We start from the raw sequence: 14,193 nt of genomic DNA, 5'->3' as shown, positions 1-14,193 counted from the left end.
AAGAAAAAAAAAATCCAACACCTAGAGTTAGAGATTGATCTTTATTCAAAACTCTGATCTACCAAGTTAGCGTTTCCCACCAACTCGGGGAGCAGAGACCTTCACAGGCTTCACAATCTTTTGTTTAGGTGCTGCTTTGGTAGGGGCCTGTAAAAAAATAACAGGACATTATTCAATAGGATTTTGCCACTTTGCCCTTATGGTTGATTCTTTACTACCTGTCCTGTCCTAATAATTTAACTGTGTTATTACCAACTTTAAAGTAACCTATGCTTAAAGTTCATTTCCATCATATAATAATATTGTTACAGATTGGACAGTAAGAAGATACAATGTAGTATGGGATCCTGAATTGTTAGTAACAAGTGGGTATTCTTGAAAGACATTCAGGCTGTGGCCTTGAACTGTTCCTGTCCCCTGAACTGTTGCTGTCCCCAGTCTTCACAATGCTCCGACTGGAGTCTCACACTACTTACTACACGGCCATTTAAGAATGATGTATTTCTTAATTTATTTTGGATGGGGCACACCACAGCACACATGTAGACAACATGGAAAACTTGTCAGAATTAGCTCTCCCACTACCATAGGCCCTCCAAGATGAAACCAGGCTTTGCAACAGGTGCCTTTACCCACTGAGCCATCTTGCTGACCCAGAGCCATCACTGCTTTAAAATGTTTACTATCTTTGAGGGGGCAGGGTCTTGCATGACACCTGTGTGGAAGTCAGTACAGCACAACTCACAGTGTTGGTTCTTTCCTTTCACTTCGTGGTCTCCAGGGCTATACCAGGGTTGGCAGCAAGGGCCTTTCCCGGCAGAGCCATCTTGCCCACTCAAGAATGAAAAACTGTTGCTAACTTTCTGGCTTTAATTTTTTTTAATTACTAGAAAAAGCTGGGTAAACTCATTGTACTGTTGTATAGTTAGTCCACGTGTAAAATTACTTCAAAGTCTTAAAAAGACAAAAGCCAAGCTGGGAACAAGGGACCATACCCATAATCCTATCTAGGCAGCAGGACTGTCCTTAAATTCAGACAAGTGTTGTTCATAGTTCTAAACTAGCCTTGGTTATAGTGACACATCTCAAATAATAAAAAGAAAAGCTATCTTCAAGTTCCCTTTTTTAAGGCATCTAAAATTAAGACTCACTAGAAATTTGAGATATATATAACCATTCACCTGGAAATTAGCTACAACCATTTCCAATAGAAACTTGCACCTGTCCTTTACTAACCCTTGTATCAAAGATACCATTTCCTACACTAAGAAACTCAAGAAGACCCCCCAGTTACCTTGGCAGCAGCCATTGCTGTCTTCTTGGACGCCTGCTTAGCCTTTTTTGCTTCCTTGGCAGCCCTGTGGAGTCATAAGCAACAGTAAGCCAAAGACTTTACTCTTTAAGGACACAAATTATTGGTAAGGAGCCAGAGTTTTGGATAGGTGGAACCATCATATTCTTTCCCCATATTTGTGAATGAAATCCAAAATCCAGAACCAGGCTCAATGGTACACGCCCAGTTATACATACAGCCCTTGAGGCCATGGCAGGAAGATCATAAACCCAAGGGTAGTGGGGCTTCACTGTGAGAGCTTAGCAAAGAACCCCACAAAAACCAGCTCCAAAGAGTTGCCAATAAATTCCATTATCCAAGTCAGCTTAACATGTGAAACTGTACTGACTACCGAGACTCAAGAAATCATATTTAAAGTATATGCCTGCATTAAGCTTCTAACAACTGACAGTCCCATGAGATTAGGTTCCTGTACCAGAAAAACCATCTAGTCACCCCAGTAGCTGCCATGTTCATGGTGGAGCATTTCCTTACCTGATAGCCTGTTCTCGCTGAGCTTTCCTAACTTCTGGTTTCTGATTCCTCTTGGCCATTATATCAGCAAGAGACGCACCAGTGATAGCCCGCTGGAATTTGACTGCACGGCGGGTTCTTTTCTTTTGAATTTCTTCCTACAGAGCAAAGGAGGATTGATCGACCTTACTCACTGACTTTGGAAGTGGGAATTAAAGTCAAAGAACAGTTTCCTCTGTGTGTATATATGTGCTGAGATGGACTTCTCTGTGTAGTCCTGCCAAAACCCAACGCTGGGATTAGGTGTGTACCATGATGCCAGGCCCCTTGGGTCACAACCACCTGTGATTCCAGTACCAGGGCCCCGACACTGTCTCTGACCTCTGCAGGCACCAGGCACAAACACTGCACTTATAAGCATGTAGGCAAACGTCACGCACATAAGAGTACTTCTAAAGGCTATTCTAAAAATGACTTAGCAAGACTGTTTACAGACTCAAGAAATCTAGTTATGAAAAGGGCTTAGGAAGAGAATACTAAAATCTTGCGAGCTTTATCCAGGAACCCAAAGTTTGCTGTAGATTCTATACTGCAAGTCTATACTATAGTTATTATGAGAAACAAGATCTCGTAGTATAGCCTGGTAGTAGTGGTGCATGCCTTTAATCTGAGTTCAAGGCCAGCCTGGACTACATAGTGAGTTCCAGGACAGTCAAAGCTCCACAAGGAAACCCTGATAAAAAAAAATTTTTTTTTAAACAAAGATTGAATCTTACAGTAGAAAAAGTCAAAATTTGTTTCATTTCTCATCCCAAATCCTTCCTAAAACAATTCTCAAAGGGTGGTGGTGGCACACGCCTTTAATCCCAGCACTGGGGGAGCAGAGCCAGGTGGATCTCTGAGTTCAAGGCCAGCCTGGGCTACAGAGCAAGATCCAGGAAAAGCGCTAAGCTACACAGAGAAACCCTGTCTCGAAAAACCAACCAAAAAAAAAAAAAAAAAACAAAACAAAACAAAAACAAAACAAGAAACAAAAACTTCCATTCCATTCCCCATCCCCCCTCCTTATGTTTCAGTCTTTATTAATCTGCCTATTCTAGGTACCACATAAAAGTAAAACCTTTTGCCTAGCCCAGCTCAGCAGTTTTCAACCTAGCTCACCTAAGACCATCAGAAAACAGATATTCACATTATGATGCATAAAAAGTAGCAAAAAAATTAGTTATAAAAGTAACACGAAAATGATTTTTTTATGGTTGGGGGTCACCACAGAACGAACTGTATTAAAGGGTCACAACATTAGGAAGGTTGAGAACCACTGGTCTAGCCTATTTCCTCAGCCTATCTTCAAAGCTGGCTGTTTTTCACCCTTTAAAAGGCTAAATATCCCACTGCATATATGTGGCTGCATATTCCTAACCAAAAACTTGCCTCCCCATGGAGGGTGTGGGACCACCACCACCACAAATGGGAAATTTCAATTTCAATGCTGAGTTCATGTGAGGGATTGCTGACAAAATACAGGTTAAAAAAAAATCACTGCTAGACTCAGAAAGACCAACACGGTATGTACTCTCTTAAATGGGTATTAGACACAAAGCAAAGGATAACCAGGCTACAATCCACAACCCCAGTGAAGCTAGGTAAAAAGGAGGTCCCTAAGAGAGTCACACATGGAGGGCTCCAGGAAGGGAAAATAGTTAAGATCGCCTGGGTAAACTGGGGGTGGGGGGTGGGGGGTGGGACTGAGATGGCAGAGTGGAGGAAGGGATGGAGAGGAAAGCAATGAAAGAGATATCTTGGTAGAGGGAACCATTAGGGGGTTAGGGAAGGAGAAACCTGGTGCTAGGGAAATCCCCAGGAATCCACAAGGATGACACCAGCTATGACTCCTAGCAATGATGAAGAGGGTTCCTGAACTTACCCTCCCCTATAATCAGATTAGTGATTATCCTAATTGTCATCATAGAACCTACATCCAGTAACAGATGGAAGCAGATGCAGTGATCCACAACCAAGCACTGGGCTGAGCTACTAGACTTCAGCTGTGAAGAGAGGGAGGAGGGATCACAGGAGCAAGTGAGGTCAAGATCATAATGGGGAAAACCACAGAGATAGCTGACCCAAGATGGTGGGAGCTCATGGACTCTGGCCTGTCAGGTGGGGAACATGCATGGGTCTGAATAGGCCCTCTGAATGTGGCTCACAGTTATGTGGCTAGATCTGTTTGGGGAGCCCCTAGTAGTGGGGTCAGGAATTATCCTGGGTTCATGAAATGGCTTTTTGGAACGCATTCCCTAGGGTGAGACACCTTGCTCAGTCTTGACACAGCGGGGAGGGGCTTGGTCCTGTCTCAACTTAGTATGCCAGATGTTTTGACTCCCCAAGGGAGGCTTTACTCTCTCTAGGAGCAGATAAGGGGGTAGGATGGGGTGGGGGGGGGAGGGGAGGGAAGGGAAACTGGGATTGGTATGTAAAATGAAGGAAAATAAACTTTTAAAAAAAATAAATACTGCTTAATAAAAAACCACCTTTAGGCTAAAAGAGAACTAGAACTATGTTTTAGACTTGGGTCCCATCACAAAAAATCTCATGTACATGCAACTATTTCAGAATCCCAAAGCAAGCTGGCAGTGGTGGCAAATGCCTTTAATCTCAGCACTCCTCAGGAGGCGGAGGCGGAGGCAGAGCGGACAGTTCCAGGACAGCCAAGGCAATACAGAGAAACCCTGTCAAAAAAAATAAAAACCAAACCAAAAAAAGAACCCTAAATGGCAAACTTTCTAGCTTCAACATTCAACCCATAGTACCCGCCTTTTTGGAGATAGGGTTTTACTTTGTAGCCTTGGCTAGCCTCAAAGTCAATTCTCTCGCCTCAGCAGTCCAAGCTCAGTACCAAATTTTATTATACTTTAAGTACCTGCTTTCAATACTTAGAAAGGAACTTCCAGATGTTACAATTTTTAAGATTTTTAACTTTTCGTCAGCCTGGTCTATAGTTCCAGGACTACAGAAAAACCCTGTCTCAAAAAACAAAACAAAATTAACTCCGAGTCACACAAAGTTGGCCACAGCAGTTGCGTCATCTCACTTTAGCAATGTTTCAGGTTTCTCTACATCCTCACCAACACCAGTAAGACCCTCACTGGGGCATTCAAAAAGATCTAGTAAATGAAATTAGAAATGAATCCTTCCTTCCACTAACCCCGTGTGTTCTGCTTGGGAAACAATGTCTGCTCAGGTTGACCTTGAACTATTCACCCTCTTGCTCCCGAAACCTCCCAAACACTGGGATTACAAGAGCGGTGACCATGCCCATATGACGTATTTCACATCTGGTGCTATTTATTTCCTATAACAGATAGCTAGAAACTCGTAAGCCCCAAACATGCCAAGCCTCCTGACGACCTAGGCTGTAGTCCTACCACCACACCTCTATGGACTGCAACACCATACATCCTAAGGGACTCTGCAACCCAAATGAAACCCGTAGAAGGGATCCTTTCAAACCTCCACACACAGCCCGAGTCTATGGTATACAAGGTGACACTAGTTCTGTGATCTGTCACTCGCTTGATGCTTTCAATTTTAAGGACACATTTTCATAGTCTTATTTAATCAAGGTTTAACGTGGCAAAATCTGACAGCGCAATTTTAAGAGGCTAGCAAGATGCACTCCACTTACCGACTGTCCCTTCTTGTGTTTTCTTCTGTAGAGGACAGTCCAGTTTATCTGCCGAGGATTCCTTTTGGAAAGGAATGCGGACTCGCATTTTGCATTAAGAAACTGGAAAACCTGGGGTTAACGAGTTCATAAATTAGTCACTCCTTTTATACAAAGTATAAGAGGCTGAGATCGAAAAATCCTTATCCACTTTTTATTCTAGTTTCCTCGTTTCGGTCGTCTGTGACACAAGCGCCAGGTAACTGGGTAGCATGAAGGTGTCCACATTTCATCTTTTCTCGGGAGCAGGCGAATCTACACTCGTCCCCAAGGGTCGGATGGCGTTAAGTTTTGAGGAAATCTGGCTTTTAGCCCTCTCAGAGTTAAAAAGAAGACCGGCCGCCCGCTGAGAAGCCAGATCACTCCGAGTCGTGGTCATTTCTCTTTCCCATGGCTATTATTAGTTACCCAGCGCACTCATTTCCGGCCTGGTTCACCTCCATCTACACTCACCCAGGTTTCCCATCCCACACGCGGCCCCGCGGTCCTCCACTGGCCGGCCGACCGGCCTCTCGCCCGCCGGGGTCCCGAGCCGGCCCAGCCGCCCTTTTACCTTCCCGTCGGTCCTGGCGTAGCGCCGCCCGTGTCCGGGGTAGATCTTGTAGCCGCTGAAACTGCACAGCTCGACCCTGGAAGGAAAGCCCAAAGCCCGTTAGGGTGTGCGCGGCAAAGGAAAGCCATGCCCGGGCCCTCTGCCGCAGGATGGAGGCGGATTGGGAGACAGGGAGCTCGCTTACTTCATGGTGAGAGCTGCCGGCCGGCCGGAGGAAAGATGGCGAAGAGAAAGGATGAATCATGGGAAAACACCTTATAGGCGGGGGAGAATCTCCTCCCTAAATCCCCTTCCTTGACCCCGGCGCCCTGTGATGACGTCACGCCCAGGAGTCGGCTCTCGGTTTCCTAGCAACAGCTTTCTTCCCAAATTACCGACAGGCACTGTCCTCCGAAGGTTCTGTGAGGCCCAGGCAGGTGGCCGTCAAAAAGACAGGCTTGACTTTGGTTCTGTGTCATTCCGTTTCCCGCAGGCAAGTGTTCTAGAATCTAGAGGCAGCCTTTTGCGGGGAACATGGACAAAATACAGGGGTGTTCCACGTGTCGTTTCTCTTCTTAGGAAGGTCACATTATGCCTTTGCTTTTGAAACAAAATTAAATCGTAGTAGCCGACAGAAATGGCCCAGGGATAGCGCGAGTGGCACGCAAAACCCTGAGTTAAATCTCCAATTTCAGAAAAAACTTAATAGTTTGAGCCCGGCTCGGTGGCGCAAGGTTTTTAACCCTAGCTCTCTCTGGGAGGCCCCCTGCAGGCTGATCTGCATAGCAAGAGAGGGCCCAGGCTGTGTAGTGAGAGCCTGTATCAAAAACTAAAAATAGCCACTTGTTTAAATGGAGAGCCCGCCTTGTAATACCAGCACTCAGGAACTAAGGCAGACAGACTGCTGCAAGTCTCGGTGTACACACACCACACACACACACACACACACACACACACACACACACACAGTTAAATTTTTTTTTTCTTACTTTTTTCTTTTCTTCAGAAAAGCTATTTTAGGGGGCTGGAGAGATGGTTCAGCGACTAAGAGCACTGGCTGCTCTTCCAGAGGATTCGCGTTCATTTCCCAACACCCACATGGCAGCTCACATCTGTCTATAACTCCATTTCCAGGGGATCTGTCACCCTCACACACACACGTGCAAGCAAAACACTAATGCACATAAAGGTAAATAAATTTGAGAGACAGAGCGAGAGAAGCTATTTTAGGCCTGGAAAGATGACTCAGAAGTTAAGAGCGCTTGTGCTAGCAGAGGACTGGTGTTTGAGTCCCAGCATCCACATAGTGGCTCACAACCATCTGTAATTCCAGTTCCAGGGAATCCAGCTCTGTCTGATGACCTCCAATTGGCACCACGCTGGCACATGGTGCATGTACATGCATTCATACAAAACATTCAGACACATAAAATAAGATGAATAAATCTAAAAATAAATAAATAAAGCTTTTAATTAAAAAATCTATTTTTGTCGGGCAGTGGTGGAGCAGGCCTTTAATCCCAGTTCTAAGGAGGCAAAGGCAGGCAGATGTCTGTGAGTTCGAAGCCAGCCTGGAACTCGTTCCAAGACAGTTGAGGCAACACAAACTCTGTCTTGAAAAACAAACAAGCAAACAAGCAAAACAGCTATTTTAAAGAACTTCCTGGCCAGGTGGTGGTGGCACATGCCTTTAATCCCAGCACTGGGGAGGCTGAGGCAGGCGGACCTCTGTGAGTTCAAGACTAGCCTGGTCTACAAAGCTAGTTCCAGAACAGCCAGAATACATACAGAGAAACCCTCTCTTGAAAAACTGAAAAAAAATAAATAAATAAGAATTGCTTGAAGTTGTTGAGATGGACCAGCAGGTAAAATGCTTGCCCTTTAAGCGTGATGACCGGAGTTCAATCCCCAGAACCTACGTGAATGTGGAAAGCAAAACCAACCTCACAAAGCTGTCCCCTAACCTCCTGTGCTTGCTGTGGTGTACACATTCTCGCACAGACACAGAGAGACATTATACCCACAGAATAATAAATATTCTTTAATTTTAAAACCACAAAGTGAAGATCACTGGAAGATAACCAAGACTACCTCATAACTCCCATGTGTGGGCCAGTGCACCACACACATGCACACATTAAAAATAAAAAGTCTTTAGACAAGGTTTTATATCTACCAATTTTAGGAAATATAGGTGACAAAGGCACGTGTCAAATGTCTCCACAGGAATGCAATTCGCAAAAATTAATGTGTAAGAAACAAGACAACAGCTGCTCTAGCTGTATTCAAAGAGAGAAAAGGAGATGTGTACAGGGCTGGCAGCACACATGATTTGCAAGGCCCAGTGTAACACCAAGGGGTTGGAAAAGGTGCAGTTAGAAGAACTAAGTCCATTCTCTTTCTTCTTGAATGTATTTCTCCATCTTCAGCAGCACTTTCTTCATTTGCTTTTTAATGTGATATTTTCTCACACCAAGACAGAGAAGGGCTACCGCCTTTTACTGATGCCTAGTGACCTGATGATATGTTTGTTCAAAAGGTCCACTGGCTGATTACTGATCTATCAGCTCACCATTTCTTTTATTTATTTATTTATTTATTTATTTATTTATTTATTTATTTATTTATTTATTTATTTATTTATTTATTTATTTAATTTCTCTATGCAACAGCTGTTCTGGAACTAGCTCTGTAGACCAGGCTGGCCTTGAACTCACAGAGATCTGCCTCCCTCTGCCTCTCAAGTGCTGGGATTAAAGGCGTGTGCTACCACCACCCAGCACTGTTTCACTTTTGTTGATGTTATTGTTTTTGTTTGTTTGTTTGTTGTTTTTGTTTTTTGAGACAGATTTTCTCTGTGTAGCCCTGACTGTCTTGCAACTCCTCTGTAGACCAGGCTGGACTAGAACTCAGAGATCTGCCTGCCTTTGCCTCCAAAGTGCTGGGGTTAAAGGTGTGAGGCACCATGACTGGTTCTCTCTCTCTCTCTCTCTCTCTCTCTCTCTCTCTCTCTCTCTCTCTATATATATATATATATATATATATATATATATATATATATATCCCCATTTTTTACACAGATCTGCCTGCCTTTGCCTCCCAAGTGCTGGAATTAAAGGCGTTCACCACCACCTCCTGGACAGCCAGGGCTGTTACACAGAAACCCTGTCTCAAAAAAGCAAAAACAAATAAACAAAATAAGACATACAACAAAAGATGCTATAACGCCGGTGGTGATCTACAGAGTGAGTTCCAGGACAGCCAGGGCTGTTACACAGAGAAATCCTGTCTCGAAAAACCAAGAAAAAAAGAGAGAGAAGGAGGAGAAGGAGAAGAAAAAGAAGAAGATATACCATGAAGTCTAAGAACTGCCTTAAGACAACTTGAGAGGGTTACAGGTAGAGGCATGTGTGAAGAACTGGTTGGCCAGGAGTGGGTAATATCTCATTCTACACCCGTCAAAATTAGCCTGTTGAGGAGGAGTATAAGAAAAGTGGTACCCCACAACAGACTGCTGGCAATGGTCGAGAGAAAGCCGGGACTGACCCACTCTGGTGACAGGATGGCCAAACACCCTAATTGTCGTGCTAGAAACCTCATCCAATGACTGAGGGAACCGGATGCAGAGATCCACAGCCAGGCCCCAGGTGGAGCTCCAGGAGTCCATATGGCGAGAAAGAGGAGGGTTTGTATGAGTGAGAATTGTTGAGACCAAGATTGGAAAAAGCACAGGGATAAATAAGCCAAACTAATGGAAACACATGAACTGTGAACCAATAGCTGAGGAGCCCACAACTGGATCAGGCCCTCTGGATAAGTGAGACAGTTGATTAGCTTGATCTGTTTGGGAGGCCCCCAGGCAGTGGGACTGGGACCTGTCCTCAGTGCATGAGCTGGCTGTTTGGAACCTGGGGCTTATACAGGGACACTTGGCTCAGCCTGGGAGGAGGGGACTGGACCTGCCTGGACTGAATTTACCAGGTTGAACTCAATCCCCAGGGGAGTCTTTGCCGTGGAGGAGCTGGGAATGGGGGCTGGGCTGGGGGGAAGGGGACGAGCCGGAGGGGGGAGAACAAGGGAATCCGTGGCTGATATGTAAAAATTAAATTATAAAATTAAAAAAAAAGAAAAGAAAAAGAAAAGTGGTTCCTGCTAGTTGGGAGTGGGAGTGATTGGTAAGGAGGGCACTTTGTGTGTTAATGGTAACATTCTATATTTGGGTGGGATCTGGGTTAATTTCAGTTTGTCTAAACTTGGGAAATGTTCATTTAAAATTAGTTGATTTCACTGCATATAAATTTTACTTCTAAGAGTTATTAGGGGTTCTCTTGGTTTCTGGAGCTAAGAAATCGGTCGGAAGATTCACTTTAAACAGAAGTTGATTTAACCTTGCAAAGCAAGCATTCCAAAAACAGATTGGTGTGGAGGGGACAGGAGGAGGGGGTGTCTGGTAGTTGTCAGCCCAGTCAGCTCTGCCTTGGGAGGTGTAAAGAAGGTTTATGAATATTTATGAGGTCATTAGCATATTCATGGAGTAATGCTTTTCCCTTCCCAAATCACGGCTGACGGGATATCCCTTTTATAGTTTTCCTCTTCCCCTGTTTGTCTAGAAACGCCCATAGGAGTGGGGATGGCAGCAGTAATTGGACATGCACATCCCTCCTTGGTGTACATGTGTATCTTATGTGGCAGGAACATTGGACAGAACACTAAGATGCAGCTGTGGTTTTCTTGGTTATCTTTTTTTTGGTTTTTTGAGACAGGCTTTCTCTGTGTAGCTTTGCACCTTTCCTGGATCTCGCTCTGTAGACCAGGCTGTCCTCGAACTCACAAAGATCCGCCTGCCTCTGCCTCCCGTGTGCTGGGATTAAAGGCGTGCGCCACCATCGCCCTGGCTCTTGGTTATCTTATAATTATCTAATTCTTAAAAAGATTTTTTTGAGATTTACTTATTTTAGTGTACGAGTGTCTTGACTGTGTGTATGTCTGTGTACCATATGCACGCAGTGCCCATAAAGGCCAGAAGAGAGCATTGGATCCCCTTGAACAGTATTTCAGATAGTTGTGAGCCACCCTGTGGGTACTGGAAATCTAACCCATGTCCATCAGAAGAGCAGTCAGTGCTCTTACCTGCTGAGCCATCTCTTTGGCCCTCTTCTATTTTATTGTTTATTTTATTTTATTTTCAGACAGGGTCTCTCTATGTAATCCTGTCTGTCCTGGAACTCACTATGTAGATCAGGTTGACCTTGAACTCAAAAAGATTCACCTGCCTCTGGCTCCTAAATGCTGAGATCAAAGGCATGTGCCATCATACCAAGCCCCCCCAGCCCCTTTTTTTTCTTAACCACAAAAGGTCCCATGATTGGTCTCATGACTATCAGTAAAACATTTTCTTTTAGTTTTGTTTTGTTTTGTTGAGACAAGGTCTCTTTACGTAGCCCTGGCTGTCCTGGAACTATGTAGACCAGGCTTTCCTGGAACTCACAAAGATATGCCTGCTTCTGCCTCCTGAGTGCTTTAAAGACATGTCCATTAAAGACATGCACCACCATGCCCGGCTCATTTTGTAATTTTTTGAATTTAGGTTTTTAGCATGAAAGTTGGCATAAAAAAAAGATCAGAGCAAGGTGCTAGAGAGATGACTCAGAGGTTAAGAGCACTGGCCATTCTTCCAAAGGACCTGAATTCAATTCCCAGTAACCACAAAATAGCTCATAACCACCTATGATGAGATCTGGTGCCCTCTTCTGGCATGCAGGCACATATGCAAGCAGAATACTGTATATATAATAAAGAAAAAATTTTAAAATAATTTATTTGTTCTTATTTTATGTTCATTGGTGTTTTGCCTTCATGTATGTCTGTGTGAGGGTGTCAGATCTTGGAGTTACAGACAGTTGTTAGCTGCCATGTGGGTACTGGAAATTGAACCCCGGTCCTCTGGAAGAATAGTCAGTGTTCTTAAACCTTGAACCATCTCTCCAGCCTCCATAATGAATAAATTAAAAAAAACCAGAGCTTTGATGGTTGGTCTCCTGGGACCCCTTCTCCCAGCTCCATTGCTCAAGTCTGTCTTCTAAGTAACGGAAAGACTGGGGTCACATTCTGATGTATTAATGGAGTGTGGGAGACCAGCCCCCACACTTATTTACTCCAGGAACTCTTTTTTTTTTTTTTTTTTTTTTTTTTACAGTTATCACCGTCTATTTAATTGAAATAAAACTGGGATACAGTAGCCAGGTTTGGTGGCACAGGCCTGTAATCTCAGCACTCAGGGGACAGATGCAGGAGGATCTTGAGTTTGAGGGCAGTCTAGGCTATATAGGAAGATACTATTTTATTTTTATTTTTATTTTTTTTTGGTTTTTCGAGACAGGGTTTCTCTGTGTAGCTTTGCGCCTTTTCCTGGAACTCACTTGGTAGCCCAGGCTGGCCTCGAACTCACAGAGATCCGCCTGGCTCTGCCTCCCGAGTGCTGGGATTAAAGGCGTGCGCCACCACCGCCAGGCAGGAAGATACTATCTTAAAACTACCTGACCAACCAATCAGGAAAAATTGGGATGCAGTAGTAGATGGGATGTTTAATTATAGGATTGATTTATAAAATCTGCTATTATCCAAAGCAGTGAGAAATACGAGCAGTATTTCAGATACCTGTAAACTGTACCATAAAATGTAAGGGCTTTTCCCGTTGATTGGTTGCCAATGTTCATTGACTGGGAATAAATAAAGCTGAACTTCAGTTAGAGTGAAGAAGGTGTAACACTTTCCTCCATCAAGTTGGTGGAGGTCCCTGATGGTTATCCATGGTAAGAGCCCCCGCTTTGCGGGGGAGAGGAAATCCTGAACCTATTCAGGACACCCCAGGAGAGGCTGAAAGAAGAGGCGTGTGCTCACAGTCTCCAGAAATTCCTACTGCAGCTCCGCAGACTTCCTCGGGTTCTTTGTCGTCATGGAGTTGTTGCAGGTCCCCACTCTAGGCTAGCAAACTCCTCCAGCCAGCTTCTGGTTTTTCTGACAGGAGGCAGCTTCTGAGTTGTATTACTTTGAGTTTTACTGCAAATCTTTAACGTGTTTAGAGGAGCAATTCATTTCATTGTCTTCCACCTTGTGGGCTAGACAGAGAAACAGTCAGAGGAACAGTCAGAGGCTGGGGCAACTTGTCTATTCTGTTGATGGAGCAGTCTTGGGGGAAGACCTCCTTGGCCAGCTGTCCATTCTTCTTCAACTTGCAGGCCTCCTGGTATGGGGGTGAGATGGGGGGCTGTGTGGGCGGAGTATATCTGTACTCAGAGCCATCTTCTCGATTCAGAGGATAACTGCGATCCGAATCGTAGGCGCTGAGGTCCCCACAGGTCACAAAGGGCACAATAATACGGGTGGGCCCATCCAGCTGGTTGAAATCGTGGTCCAGCAGGGGTCTGGTCAGGTCTGGAATGAAGCCCTCAGGAGGGTCATAACCCTGACAAACAGCAAAGGCCTCAATGCTGGAGTTCCGGCTGCTCTTGGGCTTGGCACAGAGCACACTGGAGAAGAAGACACGAAGCTGGCTGTAGAGAAGAGATACATCCCGGCCTCGGAATATCTTGGCTACAAAGCAGCCCCCTAGCTTCAAGACATGCGTAGCAATGTTGAGAGCAGCTAGCAGAAGCTGGGCCTGCAGGTACTCATCGACATCATGGAGGCCAGTGACATCAGGAGCCCCATCACACACGACTAGGTCGGCAGGGCAGCCCTCAAAGTGCTGGATGATCTCCTTGGCAGTGGAAAGCTGAGTGATGTCCCCCTGTATCTGTATCACACCTGCGAGTGGAGCCATAGCCTGCAAGTCCACAGCCACCACCTGACCGGACCTCGGGCCCCCAATCTTCTGGCTCAGCACCTGGCTCCAGCTGCCTGGGGCCGCACACAGGTCAACGGCTCGTTTCACACCTTGGAAGAGTTGGAATTCCTCATCCAGTTGAAGTAGCTTGAAGGCACTCCGGGCCCGCCAGCCATTCTCCTTGGCCAGGCGGTAGTAGACATCCCGTTTATCCTTTGACGTCCGTCCCATCTCACTCTGCTGGTAGGCAGTGAGCTGACGCTATCCTAGAGGTTGTCGCAACGTGGCAAACTTTGCATTGTGAA

The 14,193-nt window shown here is 45.1% G+C and overlaps 2 protein-coding genes across 2 annotated transcripts; both read right to left on the bottom strand.

Annotated features, from left to right (window-relative positions):
• Positions 1 to 22: 22 nt before the first annotated feature.
• Rpl24 (ribosomal protein L24) lies at positions 23 to 6,665 on the bottom strand. Its single transcript, XM_052740882.1, has 6 exons — positions 6,269 to 6,665; positions 6,085 to 6,160; positions 5,493 to 5,603; positions 1,829 to 1,965; positions 1,295 to 1,358; positions 23 to 147 (listed from the first exon to the last, which is right to left on the bottom strand). The coding sequence occupies exons 1-6, from the start codon at positions 6,271 to 6,273 to the stop codon at positions 67 to 69; spliced, it is 474 nt and encodes a 157-aa protein (XP_052596842.1). The 5' UTR covers positions 6,274 to 6,665; the 3' UTR covers positions 23 to 66.
• Positions 6,666 to 13,144: 6,479 nt separating this feature from the next.
• On the bottom strand, positions 13,145 to 14,193 carry LOC128112102 (putative tRNA (cytidine(32)/guanosine(34)-2'-O)-methyltransferase). The gene has a single exon (XM_052740881.1). The coding sequence runs from the start codon at positions 14,117 to 14,119 to the stop codon at positions 13,160 to 13,162; it is 960 nt and encodes a 319-aa protein (XP_052596841.1). The 5' UTR covers positions 14,120 to 14,193; the 3' UTR covers positions 13,145 to 13,159.

Source organism: Peromyscus californicus, unplaced genomic scaffold (assembly GCF_007827085.1).
Source record: "Peromyscus californicus insignis strain IS unplaced genomic scaffold, ASM782708v3 Scaffold_16__1_contigs__length_79575227, whole genome shotgun sequence".
NCBI classification, from domain to species: Eukaryota; Metazoa; Chordata; class Mammalia; order Rodentia; family Cricetidae; genus Peromyscus; species Peromyscus californicus.
This window is presented reverse-complemented; position numbering and strand designations above follow the sequence as displayed.

Coding starts and splice junctions, on each gene's coding strand:
- Rpl24 (XM_052740882.1), bottom strand. Junction 1,359..1,828: donor CAGCGAGAACAGGCTATCAG/GTAAGGAAATGC, acceptor ATGACTCCACAG/GGCTGCCAAGGAAGCAAAAA. Junction 148..1,294: donor CAGCAATGGCTGCTGCCAAG/GTAACTGGGGGG, acceptor ATTTTTTTACAG/GCCCCTACCAAAGCAGCACC.
- LOC128112102 (XM_052740881.1), bottom strand. CDS start 14,119: ATGGGACGGACGTCAAAGGATAAACGGGATGTCTACTACCGCCTGGCC.